The 14,024-nt window shown below is 68.2% G+C and overlaps 2 protein-coding genes across 3 annotated transcripts in view; one reads left to right on the forward strand and one right to left on the reverse strand.

Annotated features, from left to right (window-relative positions):
* INPP5A (inositol polyphosphate-5-phosphatase A) overlaps positions 1–11,292 on the forward strand; it is a 100,203-nt gene extending 88,911 nt beyond the window's left edge. The window contains exons 12-16 of one of the 2 annotated variants that reach the window (XM_036222838.1): positions 2,663–2,736; positions 6,927–7,038; positions 9,173–9,241; positions 9,774–9,810; positions 9,958–11,292. In XM_036222838.1, coding sequence (XP_036078731.1) covers positions 2,663–2,736; positions 6,927–7,038; positions 9,173–9,241; positions 9,774–9,810; positions 9,958–10,007 — 342 coding nt within the window. In that variant the 3' untranslated portion in view covers positions 10,008–11,292. Of the gene's footprint in view, positions 1–2,662; positions 2,737–6,926; positions 7,039–9,172; positions 9,242–9,773; positions 9,862–9,957 lie in introns of both variants that reach the window. The other variant, XM_016157550.2, reaches the window with a different exon arrangement.
* A 1,258-nt stretch (positions 11,293–12,550) lies between these two features.
* Positions 12,551–13,747, reverse strand: NKX6-2 (NK6 homeobox 2). The gene is made up of 3 exons (XM_016157520.2): positions 13,310–13,747; positions 13,061–13,233; positions 12,551–12,892 (listed from the first exon to the last, which is right to left on the reverse strand). Exons 1-3 carry the CDS (start codon positions 13,713–13,715, stop codon positions 12,638–12,640), a joined length of 834 nt encoding a protein of 277 aa, XP_016013006.2. The 5' UTR covers positions 13,716–13,747; the 3' UTR covers positions 12,551–12,637.
* Positions 13,748–14,024: the final 277 nt, after the last annotated feature.

Below are 14,024 nucleotides of genomic sequence, written 5' to 3' on the forward strand. Positions count from 1 at the left end.
GCGGCCGCCCCGGGACCCCGTAGGCTCACCCTGCACCCCACCACAGGCCCTGCGGCACGTCGCGGGGTCAGCCTGCACGTCCGTCACACACAGGACGCGGGTCGTCTGGCCCACCCGGGTCACGATGAGGGGGCTGAGACCACCCCGCCGTCAGGGTGACACACGCGTCACCACGGCCACCGGAACAAGCCACCACCCGCAGGACGGCTGTGCCCGCCCAGACGCGGCCCCCAGACCATGGCACCCTCCATCAACCACCGGGCTTGTACCCGCCTGACAGAAATTTAATTCGAGCTGGCTTCTGAAAATAATTATTGTGTTTTAAGAGTAGTAATCATTGGCCGGGACATGATTGAACGTGTCCATGCCTATTGACTTTTTCTATGATTTATAGCTTTGTTTAGTCGATATTCCCATCGAAATTGTATAATTAATTATAAGTGTGGCTGTCAGGCGGCAGGATGGAGTGCCCTGGCGAGGATTTGGAGAGATTAAATTCTCCTTGGCTGTCCCGGCCGGCCTGGGAGTTTCCGCGGAGCTCAGCCCGTCGGATGGAGATGTTTTCTGTGTGTTTAGCAGCTGCTGCAGCGCAAGGCGCATCGATTTTCCGGGCCCTTTTTCTTTATCAGCGCGGAGTCTCCGCGGCGGCCTGGAATGCGTGCAGCTGGGACGGCTCCGGGCACTTCATCACTGTCTGCACACGCTGCGCTGCACTCCGCTTTGTAATCAGGAAGAATGTTTAGATACATGAGACATTGGTTATCATGTTCCTGAAAAATCTCGAAGAGATACAAATTATCATTTCAACAGAAATGCAACATAATTCCTAATGAGAAACATCTCGCCCTGCGTCAGGCGCGGGCCGCGGTGCTTCCTCCCTCGTCCGTTTGTGGACCATGCGGTGTGGACAGGTTCCCACAGGGGGGTCCCGCTGACCCGCCGGAGCCAGACGGCAGGGACAGGTCAGGCCCCGGGCCGCGGTCACCACGCGGGTTTGCCTCTGTGCGCAGACGTGCGATTAACCTCCAGCCCCCCAGCTGGGAGGTCCTAGAGGGCAAAGAGCAGCCTGCGCTGCCCACGGCCTTGGCCAGTGTGTCCAGCACAGCGCCCCGCACACGACACACGCCCGGGGCGTCGTGAGCGCGCGTGGAATCGGGGTGCACGTGCATGTCGGAGCAGCTCCGTGCCGCCTCACGGGCAAGTCGGCAAACCTGTGGGCACGGGCCCCGTGGGCGCACGTGGCGGGGCAGGGCAGGGACGTGCCGCAGGCACCGGACGGGCAGGGTGCACGGGCCGCCCGAGCACGTTGCCTTTTTTCTCCGAGAGTCTGAGTTAAACTGGGGAGAAATTAGAGATTTCGCCAACTCCGGAGGGTGAACACAAGTCTTTCCGCCTAACCATCCTGGGCGCCTGTGGGGTCCTACTGCAGGGTCCGGGGCTGTGTCTGCAGCCTGGCTGAACGGCCGGGGGCCCTCATGGGTGGCCCTCACGTCAGGCCACCAGCCCTTCCGCTGACTGACGGGTGGGGAGCCACGTCACGCCTGCTCGGCTGTGCCCGATCGGGGAAGGCGGGATAGGGTGGGAGCTTGCAGCGCATGCCTGCAGCGTGTGCGCACACGTGTGTGAACACACAGTCGTAAACATACACGTGTGAGTGCGGGACTGTGCAGGCCCCGCGTGTACCTCCCCTCGGCGGCTTCCCCTCCACCCAGCCCTCCAAGGGGCCCGCCGGAACCTTCCAGAGCCCTCCGGCAGTGGAGCCAGAGTGTCCCCATGCGAGGGCTTGGTGCTCAGAGCCTTGCGGCCCAGCGCCTCTCCCCCACCCTGTGCCCCTGACCAGCGAGTTTCCTGCCCACATTTCTCCCTAGCTGGTGGCCCTTGAGTGGCTCCCACAGGGTCCAGGCCTCCAGCCCTCGGTCCTGGGCCTGGGGTGTGAGGCTCCCCATGACTGGGGTCTCGGGGTGTGCAAGATCAGAATGGGCAACTGCCTGCGGAAGCCCCGGGAGCTTTGGTCCACCCTTCCCATGCCCGGACGCCAGCGCCTCCGGGGACCCACCCATGGCTGCTGGCCCAGAGCAGCAGGGCACGGGGCGCCGCCTGCCGGCTGCTCGCTTCGGGGGTGACAGAGGAGGTGCAGGGAGCAGAGAGGACACGGTGTGGCTTCGGAGGGGCCCCCGCCCGCCGCCATGCCCACCCAGCTGTGAGGGGGCCTGATTAATGATCGTCCGAGGGTATGTGTGCGGACAGCCCGTCCAGATGCCCGTCCAATGCTGGGGTGCCACCTCCCCTCCCGGGCACCACGGGCTGCGGGCCGCGGGGCCTCCTGCGCGGGGTCGGCACTGCCTGCTCTCAGGACACAACAGAGGCGACGTCCCCGCTGCGGGTCCCCACCTCAGGGTGACGGCACCGCTGAGCGACACCCCCCTTCTGAGTGCTGACCCGCAGGCCCCAGCGGAGCACAGTGGCCGTGCGGCCGGTCAGCAGCGCGGGCCCAGCGCCCCGGCCGCCTCGGGCGAGGCTCCCAGGTGCTCTGGGACTGGACTGGGCAGCTCCCCGGGGGGCAGCGAGGTGCAGGGCACGTTCCCAGGAGTCACTGGGCCCCAGGGACCTCGGGGCCCGAGAGGCAGACCAATGACATCATGTTCCTATTTCTCTTCTTCAGCTTCTAGAATTTGACAAAGAACTGAACGTCTTTAAGGACAGACTCTACGAACTGGACATCTCGTTTCCTCCCAGGTAAGAAGCGCTGCGTGCTGGACGAGCAGGGAACTGTCCCCTCACTGTGGCCGGCACGGCAGTGCCGCCCCCAGATTCGCGAGCCGGGCCCGCAGAGGCGGCTCTGCGCCCGGGTCTCTCTGGGACTGCGGGGCCTGCCGCAGCAGAGGGTCTGGGTGGGTTTGGTTCTGTTCCCCTTAGTGCCTTCCTCAGACACGTGGGCTCTCGCTGTATCTTCCTCAGATGCTCGTAGGATCTCGGAGTCCACAGCAGCATGCTCGCTCCCTCCGCCGAGCTTGGGGGGTGGGGGGCAGGCGCAGGCACCGAGGAGGCCGGGTGTTCTGGGGACAAAGCACCCCGTCCCGCAGCTCCTCCCCAGCGCCCTGCTCAGCTCCCTCGGTGGAAGTGGGCTGGTCCCGCTGGAGACCCCGTGGCTCGTATAGCGCCACACGCCTGTGGCAGTGGGTCCACCCCATGCCTGGACCGTGCTCGGGCCCCGTGGCCTCAGGCTCTGTGGGGGCCCCTCCGTTCCCCAGCCATGTTTCAGCAGCTGGATGTGTGCGTGCTGGAAGGGCCGACCTGCCCTCGTGGACCCATGCCTCTCGGGTCCAGTCCTGAGCTCAGGGTCAGCGCCCAGACCAACGGCGGGATTTCGGGGGCCAGAGAGGCAGGGACTGTGGGTCCCTCAGCCCTTGGGCCGCGGGGCCAGTGCACAGGCCCAGGTCTGGATGCCCACGAGAGAGCGAGCCAGCCATGCCGGACCAGCGTGACGGGCCCGTGTCCCTCACTGCCCGCTGCCCTCACGCACACAGTGAAACGTGAGCCGGGTGCACGGCCTGGTGCGCGGGGGCTCTGAGGGGTCGCTGGGGGTTTGTCAGGCTTCCCTTTCTGTGGCGCTGGAGCGAGGTCCCCTCTGTCCCTGCTGGACACTCACAGACGTTGTCCTCGGCGTCACCGAGCCGGCCAAGGAGCCTCCACGGGCCAGGTGACCCCCGTGCACCCTGCTGGCATCGTGCACGCTGGACAGTCACCCAGGCCAGGCACAGAAGGTGCAGGCAGGACCCGGCCAGAGCCCACAGGGCCTCGTGGTCAGTGCCGGGGAACAAGGCGCAAGCCCGCCATCGACACGGGGCAGCGGGGAAGCCTGCCCGCGCACCCGCAGCACTGCCGTCCAGTGCGCCAGGACGGGCCAGCCGTCACGGCGTGGCCGTTTGGTCCCTGGCTGGTGGCCCCCGGGTGACCAGCAAAGGGAGCTCAGGCCACCCGGGGCTGGCGGCTGACTCGGCCCCTAAAACCCTGCCCAGGTGCGAGGAGCCTCAGCCCCTGGCTGTTGCCCTGGCGGCCGCCTGCCCCTCCCAGGCCACCTAGGGAGGCCGCCAGCAACGCGGGCTTTGGACAGAGCTGCCCAGCGTGAGCCTCCATGGGCTTTTCATTGGTTCACGTGGTAGGATGGTCCCCAGGGGTGTCCCCACCGTCGTCATAGGATCTGTGAATGTCCCACGTGACGTGGTGAGAGAGACTTTGCCAGGTGACGGTGCTCTTAAGGCAGGGAGCGTCCTGGCCCCAGCCCTCTGACTCTCGGCCCCTCATGCAGAGCTGTCGGGGCTGCTGGCGCCCAGGAGCAGGGGCGGTGGCTGGCGGGGTCCACTGGGCCTGTCGGTTTAGTTTGCAGACATTTTCCCTTTACTTTGGAAATCCTGTCTGAAGTTTTCCGAGACGATCGGGTGGAGAGGGGGAAGGTCTGGGTGTCCACACTGAGCCGCCAGCTTTCCCGTCCGCCTGGTCCCTGTGCCCCGTCAGGGACCCGCCGTGGGGACAGCGGGCGGCAGCGTCTGCCCCGGGGCCCCCACTGCCGCCCCCGCTGGGCTTCACGGTCTCAGCATCGCCACCGTCCTTGGCCAGCCCTTCTCCTTTGGTTTTAGTTTTATGTCTTTTTTCTGAGAATTTTGGTCCCAACTAGTGACTTTGAAGACGACGGTTTGAGGCTGCCGGGCGAGCGAGCCCCGGGCGCCGCGTCCTGTGTCACTGTGGGGGCTCCGATTCGGGCACAGGTGCCGCCTCGCCAGGAGAGGACAGGGCTGTGTCCTGGGGGCGGGGAGGCGTGCCCTCCTCTGTCCACACCCTTCAGCAGCCCTGGACCCGTGCCCGGGGGCCGGTCCAGGGAGGCCCGCGCCCCACCCCGCCACGCATCCCCCGCGCCCGCCTCGCTGGCCGGGCCAGCACAGCGGGCCCGTGACACCACCAGCCTTCCCAGCCCCTCAGCCACAGCAAAGGGGCCGCTGCCCACGCCCGGAGGTCGGAGCCGGGGGCGGGGCGGGGCGGCGGGGAGCACGGGGGGCGATTGTTAGCGTTATCACAGGGCCCCCAGCCCGCATCCCCACCCTGCCTTCAGATGAGCCTGCCCCGCGGGCGCCACGGCCATCGAGTCAGCCCAGGGAGCCCGCCCCTGACGCACCCCGAAGGACGGGCCCCCAGGCTCCGGGCCTGGCCCTGGGGGGGTCACCACCAGACTTTCTGCTCCTCATCACCGGAGCCACTGGCCCCGTGGTGACGGTGACGACCGCTCGGGCCCCAGCCCGTGGCGCAGTGGAGACTCGCCCAGCACACGCAGCTCCCCGGAGGGGCTTAGCGGTGGCTTCCCTGTGCCGAGCCCAGGGGTGGCACCGAGCCTCGGCCCTGGGCGCTCTGGGAGGAGGCAGTCTGGGTGCGGCCGGCGGAGGCGCTGTCAGACGCGGGGTCAGTCCTGCTCCCCCCCACCCGAGCCGAGCCACCCCAACTCCCGTGGGGCCGCACATGGCTGCCTGCACGACCCTCATCTGAAGCCACTCGAAGCACAGGGGAGCCGCTTGGGGCCCTGGGGCCGGCAGGAAGCACCTGAGTCGGTTGGGCCGCAGGGCGGTGCTGGCGAGTGGCGGGCAGCCAGTGCGGGGGGCGGGGCCGGCGTCCTGGTCGCGTTGCCTTTGGCCTCTTCATAGCAAAGACCCGCCCACTCCTGCACAACCTGCAGAGACCCGCTGGCGTCGGCTCAGAGCCGACCTTTGCCTGGCCAGGGGGTGTTGCCCCAGAGTGACCCAGCACGTTGTCCTTTGTTGACGGGAAAACCTGTGGGTCCCCCCGCGGGAGCCCGCCAGGCAGACTTGGTCCCCGCGGGCGAGGGCCTTTGCTTCACAGCCACAGCCACGGGAAGCGGAGAAGCCCCAGCGAGGTGCCCACCTGAGTGTCCGGCAGCGGGCAGGGCACGGCCGCCTCGTGCCGAGAACCTGTGAGCGCCGGGTTCTCACCGTCTCGATGGCTGGTGCCCGTGGGGACGGCGTGTGTTCCGGTCGTCACCTCACTCACTGCCTTGGGTTTTCCTTCAAGCAAAGCAGAAATTCTCTGTGTGGCGTCGGGGTCACTGGCATGGTTCTGGGGGAAGCCGGGGACCCTCTGGCGGGCGGGGGAAGCCGGGGACCCTCTGGCGGGCGGGGGAAGCCGGGGACCCTCTGGAGCCAGAACTGCAGCATCTGGCGGAAGCGCCAGGGGCGAGTCCTGACCATAGGTCCGGCGGGTCAGGCACAGGGTGACACAGGTTTCGGGGCCACAGAGCAGGGAGACGGGAGGTGCTGGGCCCCCGACAGAACAGCCCAAGGAGCCGGTCGCGGGAAGGGGCGTAGAGGGAGGCACCGTCCACCGCACGCCGGGGGGCCCGTGGGGATGCGTCGGGCCTTTTTTGGGGGAAATGACTGTCGAAGGCTGTGCGGGGTCCCCCCAGACTCAGCACACGGTGGGGACCCACAGGTCCGCTGAGGCTCCCCCCAGGGCCCGGCGCCCCAGATAGTTTCGTTTGCCAGGACCTCCACGCAGCCCCCACCGACACGTCCCCTGGGAGTGTGGCCCGTGGTGTTAGGTGCAGGCTGAGCCCACCGGCCCGTGCAGAGCCTGGAGCCAGGACCCCGACACAGGCGGGGGCTGCTGGCAGGGGGAGACGTGAGGGGCCTTGAACGGTGGCCGCAGGGTGCTGGGGACAGTTTTCTCTGTACTTCAGACCATGTCCAACGCTAAAACCAGAGTTCGCTAGATAATCCCGTCTCTTTAAAGGAGTCGTGGGCTGGATTTTATATCCCGGAAACTTCTGTACACGTAGCCTCTCCTTGGGTGGCCCCGGCCGTCCCCAGCGGGGGCCAGGGTGGGGCCGGAGCGGCCGGCACTGACCGCCTGTGTCTCGTCCTCAGCTACCCGTACAGCGAGGACGCCAGCCAGGGCCAGCAGTACATGAGCACGCGGTGCCCGGCGTGGTGTGACCGTGTGCTCATGTCCCCGTCCGCCAAGGAGCTGGTTCTGAGGGTAAGTGCTGGGCCGCCCGGGGTCGGCTGTGCCGAGCGGGGGAGCCGCCGGCCCCGGGGGACCCGTGTCTGTCGACCGCAGGGTGCTCCCGCCTCGCCTTGGGCCCCGCATTGCGTCGGGTCCCGGGCTCAGGCTGAGGGGGCTGCGGGTGGAGCCGGGCGTCGGGGACCCTGTGAGCGCCCCACGCCTTTCTGAATTTAAACCGTGCACAGACGGCCACCAGGTGCGCAGACCGCAGGCCAGCCGCGCCCTGGGAAGCAAGCGCCACGCGGGTGCGAGCGGTCACTCGGGCCGCAGCCGGCCAGGCCCACGCCCGGCCGCTGAGAGCGCGTGAGCGGCATTCCGGAGGCCGCCGCCCGGGGCGCGGGGGGTCCTCCGCTTTCCCGGGGCGGCTCAATTTTCCTGGGATTTTCAGTTCCCACCTTGTAACACAAAAGGAGTGTTTTCAAAAAAATATCTGAATTGGTTTTGTCAAACGAATCAATATAATCATGAAAAAATAGAATAAGTGCATCGACTCGTCGGGGCCTGACGCTCGGCGCTCAGCGCAGACGGGCCTCTAGGTGTCACGTGACAGCAGTGGCAGGAAGTGGCCCCACCCCCGCCACCCCCGGACTCAGCGGCTGCGCCCCAGTCACTCCCTGCAGGGGGCCCCGTCTGTGCCCCTGGGCCAGACCCTGGGCCCCCTCCCACTGGGGCTCGAGGGGTCCCCGGCAGAGGGCAGAGCCGCCACTGCTGCCCCGTGGACACACCGCGCCCTGCCCCCCACGCGCCCTGCTCAGCAGGCCCCTGGCGCCCCTGACCGAGAGACCCCGCCAGCCTTTTCCGAGGGGTTCTGGCCCTTGCTGCTCATCTCTGAGCCCTGGGGAAGACGCCTGCCCGCCCTGGAATGGAGGGGCCCCAAGCAGGGCCCCTGGGTCTGCAGGAGGTTCCCCTGCCGGCGGCCAGCTGAGAGCTTGGACGGCCCCCTCCGGCCTGCGGGCAGGGCCTGCTCCTGCCCACGCCTGCCAGCTCGGAGCCTGTGAGGCAAGCTGAGCCCAGCTGCCAACAGAACAGGCACCTCTGGGGACCTCAGGGTCCAGGACGGAGACAGGCGTCACCCACCAGGAAAACGTCCAAGACCCCGAAACGTGCGTTTCCAAGACAACCCCACTGCCTCGGACGGGGCCGCGCCACGCTGCACGGCCCGGGGCTCAGGCGCAAGGCAGCGCCCCAGGCTGTGTGGGGACCGAGGCACGGTGCCCCCGGCCGGGCGGGGGCAGAGCCGGGCTGCGCGTCCCTCCCCTGTGGGACGCGGGCAGCCGCCAGCACCGTCCATCACGCCACGCGCCGTTTCCCCGCCCGGAAACGCCGAAGCCAGCGGGCACGGTGACGACGGGGACAGGGACGGAGACGGGGTCGGGCGCTCAGTGAGCCGTGCTCGCCCGCGGCCGCTGGCTTATCCGTCTCGAGATCACGCAGCCGGAAACCCGCAATTTTACGCTGCCTTCGTGAATTACCGCGCGCTTGACGGATGTGCCCACGTCCCCAGCCGCCGCGTGCGGTGCGAGGGTGGGCGGTGCGCATGCGCGGGGCAGGCGCCCGCGCCAGACGGCACCTCTGACCCCAGGCTCCCGCCCGCACCACAGATAACGGAGCTTCAGCTTCACAGCCTCAGACGCTCTGGCCCGGCCGCAGCTGAGCGCCCCGGGAGCGGGCCGTCGCCATCGCAGGGGAGCGAGGGCCCCGCCCGGCGGCAGGCGCGCACGAGGCGCGGGTGGGGTGCAGGGCTCGGGGGCGTCTGTTCTCACTGAGCTCTGGGCGATGGGACTCTGCGGCCTGGGCGAGCAGCTGGTACAGGGCGAGCTGGGGTGCCTGCCAGAGGAGAGCTTGAGGGGCCAGCACCCTGACTCCCCCACTGCCAGCCTTCCGGAGGCTGCAGCCCGGGTGGCCGGAAGAGCCGAGGCGCCCAGGTGCTGGCCGGACTGCTGGGACCATCTGTCCACCGGCTGGCCACACCCTCTAGGGGCCAGTGGCGTGGGAGGTGGGCAGGGTGGCCGTTGGGCGGCCCTCGCGGGGACGGCCCCCTCTCCACTCCCCGAGGAAACCCACCGTCCCTGCCTCTCATGCTGCGCCCTCTGTTTGCTTTTCCCAGTCGGAGAGCGAGGAGAAGGTCGTCACCTACGACCACATCGGGCCCAACGTCTGCATGGGAGACCACAAGGTGACGTGGCCGAGCTGTCTGTCTTTGTCTAGTTTTAACGCAACGCGGGAAGGTACACGGGTAGAAAGGGGGGCGGGGGCAGCGTGCACTCCGCCGTGCCTGCCCCCTCACGCCCAGCAGCCTGGGCGGCGGCGGGTGCTCGGGCTGAACCTGCAGGCCTGAGGGCGCCAGCAGGTCGATCGCGCCCCCTCGGCCACGGTAAAGACGTCCACGCCGTCCCGCCGGCAAGTCGGACGGGCCGGCACACCGGGCGCGCGGCCCTAAGACACAGGTCCCCGCCGTGACCCCAGGTGCAGGCCGGGCCGGCCTCCACCCCCCTGTTGTTGGGGCCCACTCGGCCCTCAGCGACTCCGCTTGCGCGGTCGTTTCGACGTGGCTGAGGCACTTCGCCTGCGGCCGCCCACCTGGCTCACACCGCGCTCGGCGGGCTCAGTGGCCCCGGGGCACACGCCCGTCCCTCGCTGGCCGCCGGCCCCGGGGTGGGGGTCGCCCGCGCGCCGCCCGGGCTCTGACGCGCCCTTTCCCCCCGCAGCCCGTGTTCCTGGCCTTCCGCGTGGCGCCCGGGGCAGGTAAAGCTCACGCACACGCGCCCAAGTGTTGTGTCGCGCAGTGACGTGGTGGTAAATATGACTCCTCCCCCCGAGTTCGCCTTCTCTGAGCTTCCCCGGTGTGTGTGGCCCTGTCATGAACTGCTGACCCCCCCCCCCCCCCCGCAGGGCGGCGATGCCAGCGCCAAGAGAGGACCCCGCGGGAGCCCCGCCCGTAGCTGCGGCGCGGACGGCCGCGCCCACCCCGGCCACGCGCTGCGGCCGGGCCCCTCGCCACGCTGCAGCCCCGGCCGGCCGGGGGCGCCTCACATACCTCACCTCTCGTCTGTCCATGTGACACAAGTGCGCACGTCGCGTCGCAGTTTTTTTTTTTTAATAAGTCACATCCTGTTGCCAAAACTCTAATAGACAGCAAAGAGACTCTGTATTTTAGATTCACGGTTTTCCGGCGTCGGCGTGGACGAGCCCCCCACAGGTGTCCAGGTCCCTCTGCCCGCTGGCGGTGTGCCGGGCGGGGCGGCCCCCGTGCCGACCCAGAGGGGGCGCCCCCCGTGCCGACCCAGAGGGGGCGCCCGTCAGACCCCCCCCCACCCCCCATGGCCCCCGCTCTCCCGCCATGTGACCTGGCGTTTGAATCACACTGCAACCGCTTTCCATTTTTATATCTATATATATATATATATAAATATATACTTTTTAAAATAATTTATAAATCTTACCAAAACTTACGCTAAATCTACTTTCCAGTACGAACGCTCGAGAGCGTCACGTCGGCAGGCATGTCGGAGTCTCGCTCGCTCCGTGCACGTCACACGCGGCCTGCGGGGCGAGCGGCTGGGCTGGCCGTGCGCTGCGGGCCCGGGACCCCGACGGCCGCCCAGCTCACCCTCTGCCTGCTGTGTGACGCAGAGCTGCGTGTGGCGTTTATAGCTAGCTTGGGTGTACCTTTTAAGAATTTTGTAAACCGTTTTGTCTGTCTTTTGTTACTGTTCTATGGTGCCAAGTATTCTACGTAAACAATAATATCATGGGAGAAGTAAACATAGCCTAGTCTGCTTCCACTAGAAACTGCTTTTAGCACGGGCCGTACGGGAAGACACCGAGAAGCAGAGCCGCGCACGGCCCCGGCTGCTCAGCTGCAGACGCCGCGCCAGGGCCCTGCCGCCAGCCTTCCTAGCACTAAGCACAGCACGACGAGGCCGCGGCGGAGCCTGTGGACGGGGCACAGCGTGCGTTTTATTGACTTGCTTCAGAACACTACAGGACGCCTGGGCTGGGAGGAGGGCCTTCGGCAGCTAGACGCCCGCGTCTGGCGAATCACTGCCCGAGCGGGGACTGGGCGTCGGCTCTCCGCGCCTGCTCCACACAGCACCGTCCGGGTCAGCGCTGCTCCCTCGGGGGCCTCTGGCGACGGCCTCCGGGCCTTCAGCGGGTGGGCACGGCAGAGGCCTGCGAGATGGCCGCTCCGGTTCCTGAGCAATAAAATTGATCGTGGTGAAAACAGTTCTGGTCGGCTTTGTTTTTCCCCCTTCCGGCGCCCCAGCCCCTTTGAAATGCTAAGTGACGGGACTGAGCCCCTGTGTGGGCTGCTCCAGATCCGGCTCCTGAGGGACTCTGAGCTTTGCTTCTCTCACAAAACTAAGCCATTACTTAAGAGCAGAAAAATAATGGTTGGGGTTTTCACTGCGGTGGGGAAGGGGCTCACCCCGCAGCATCGTGAACGGAGCCGTGTGCGCCCGCTGCTCCCCACGGCACTTTAAAACTGGACAGTCCTTTGCTCTTAACTTGAGCTGAGAGAATAGTTATCTCAGAAATAAAATAAACTTTCATATTGCCCCCTTAAAGAGAGCACCAGGCAGTGGTTCCAACGAAATGCCTGGGTGGTTTTGTTTTTAATGGATGGTACAGCCGTATGGCAAAAAAATTAAGAATGAAACCCAAAACTTGAGCTTTTTACTTTCAACGTTTTCAAAACCACCACCCAAGGGCACTCTTACGGTGGTAGTTATCGTTTATACTTAATTTTCAAAATTAAGACCACACTTCTGCCCATTAAGATGACGCGTCTGGCTCAGACCATGGGCTCCTTAACGGGGCCACGACTGGGGTGGTGGCCGCGCGCCAGCCCTTGGGGCTCGGGCAGCGAGGGGACCCGCGCGGCGGCGGTTCCGGCCGCGGTCAGCGCACCGCCGGTCACGCGGGCGGTGGGGGCGGCGGCTGCCCCACCCGCACGACGTTTGGGTTTCTCTTCGCCCCATTTGCTGAATAGCGCTTTCTACTGATGCAACAACTCTAAAGTGGCGAGCGAAGAGCCTGGGAGCGTCCGCCCGGACCTGAAAACCCGCGTGGAGCGCCCATGCTGAGAGCGCGTTTCCGGACGCCGCCCGGCGCGGGAGGGAGCGGGGCTGCGGCGCGCCCGCCCTTCCGGCCCCCAAATGCGTTTAAATCCGCCCCCCGCTCCCGCCGCCTGAGCCCGCGGCCCCGGGAAGGGGGCCCCACCTGCCCCGCGTCTCACCTGCCGGCGCCCGGCGCGTCCCGGCTCCCTGCGGCCTTCGCTGCCCCCGGCGCGCTCTGCACTGCGGCGCGGGGCCCCGGGCCGGGTTCCGCCGCACCCGCCGCGCGCGCCTCGGGCCGGCCCCGCCGGGGACGGAGCGGGCCGGAGGGCGGACGGGAGGGCGCCGCGCCCGGGATCCGAGGGGAAGAACCACGCGGTGCAGCCGGGAGCCGCGGCTCCGACGGGACGTGTTAAATAATTTATTGGTGATACAAAGTGACGCCGCCCGGGCCGCTTCATAACTTATTCTGTAAAAATATATGCGCACGTCCGCGGGCGCCCCGGCCGCCGGCCTCACAGCGCGTCGCCCGCGCCGCCGCCGCACGGGCTGACCAGCGCCAAGTTCGAGGGCTTGTGCTTCTTGAGCAGCCGCGTGATCTTCTCGTCGTCCGAGTTGGGGTCCAGGGGCCGGTTGTACTCGTCGTCGTCCTCCGCGTCCGAGCCGCCCACCTTCAGCTTCTCGGCGTCCGAGTCCTGCTTCTTCTTGGCCGACGCCATCTCGGCCGCGTGCCGCTTGCGCCACTTGGTCCGGCGGTTCTGGAACCAGACCTGGGGCGGAGGGTGACGTCAGGCGGCGCCCCCCACCCCCCGCGGCCGGCCGCTCGGCCCGCGCCCCCGGCCGCAGGGCGCCGCGCGGCCTGCCCGGCCCGGGCAGCTCGCGGACGGTTCGCAGGATGCGGGGCGCGCCGTGCCGGGCGCTGCGGCCCCGCGGCTCACCTTGACTTGGCTCTCGGTCATGCCCAGCGAGTAGGCGAGGCGCGCGCGCTCCGGGCCCGCCAGGTACTTGGTCTGCTCGAAGGTCTTCTCCAGCGCGAAGATCTGCTGGCCGGAGAAGGTGGGCCGCGAGTGCTTCTTCTTGCCGTCCTTGTCCAGGACCCCGCCGGCCTGGGCTGCAGAGGGGCGCGGGTGAGCGCGGCCCGCGGCCCCGCAGCCCCGCCCCGCGCCTCCCCCGCGCGCGCCACTCACCCTGGCCGGCCAGGCGCGGGTCCCTCCAGGGCGAGCCCTGCACCACGCCGGGCCAGAAGATGGGCGGGCGCCCGGGCAGCTCGGCCAGCGGCTTGGGGTAGCCGCGCGCCACGGCGGCCGCGGGCCCGAAGTAGACCCCGGCGGACGAGGCGAGCCCGTTGAGACGGGGCAGGCCGCCCAGGAGGCCGCCGCCCGCCGCGCCCACGGGCCGCCCCAGGATGTCGCTGATGCCGTGCGGCGTGCCGAGCGGCAGCTGCGCGCCCAGGCCGCCCAGCGCGGGCGCCTTGAAGCCGGCCGGGCCCTGCAGCGCGTACGGGAACAGCGACGTCTTCATCTCGGCCATGTTGTGCAGCGCGGCCAGCGGCGCGCTGCTCAGCACGAACGCGCCGGGGCGGTTAGCGTCCATGGGCGCCTCCGCCGCCGGCCCGGGCGCCCATCCGGCCCGGGAAGTTCGTGCGCGGCCCGGGCGGGCGCCGCTGCGGCTGGGCGCGGGTGGGCGCCGACGGCCCCGGTGGGCGGGCGCGCGCGGGGCGGCTCGGGCCGGGCCGGGCCAGGCCGGGCGGCGGCGGGGAACGGCGGGCGCGGGCGGCGGCTCCGGGGCCGGTCGGAGCGGCGCCGCGCGGGCCGGACGCGCTGATAACCGCGGGGCCCCGGCACGGCGCGCGCGCTGATTGGCTGCCGGCGCCCGCGGCCCGGCCATTGGCCAGCACCCCGC

The sequence above is a fragment of the Rousettus aegyptiacus genome, unplaced genomic scaffold (assembly GCF_014176215.1).
Source record: "Rousettus aegyptiacus isolate mRouAeg1 unplaced genomic scaffold, mRouAeg1.p scaffold_m13_p_6, whole genome shotgun sequence".
Classification (NCBI taxonomy): domain Eukaryota; kingdom Metazoa; phylum Chordata; class Mammalia; order Chiroptera; family Pteropodidae; genus Rousettus; species Rousettus aegyptiacus.

Excerpts from the sequence above, each read along its gene's own strand:
- NKX6-2 (XM_016157520.2), bottom strand. The coding sequence starts at position 13,715 with ATGGACGCTAACCGCCCCGGCGCGTTCGTGCTGAGCAGCGCGCCGCTG. Across the intron at positions 13,234-13,309 it reads CCCGCGCCTGGCCGGCCAGG|CCCAGGCCGGCGGGGTCCTG; the intron begins GTGAGTGGCGCG and ends GCCCCTCTGCAG. Across the intron at positions 12,893-13,060 it reads TGACCGAGAGCCAAGTCAAG|GTCTGGTTCCAGAACCGCCG; the intron begins GTGAGCCGCGGG and ends CCTCCGCCCCAG.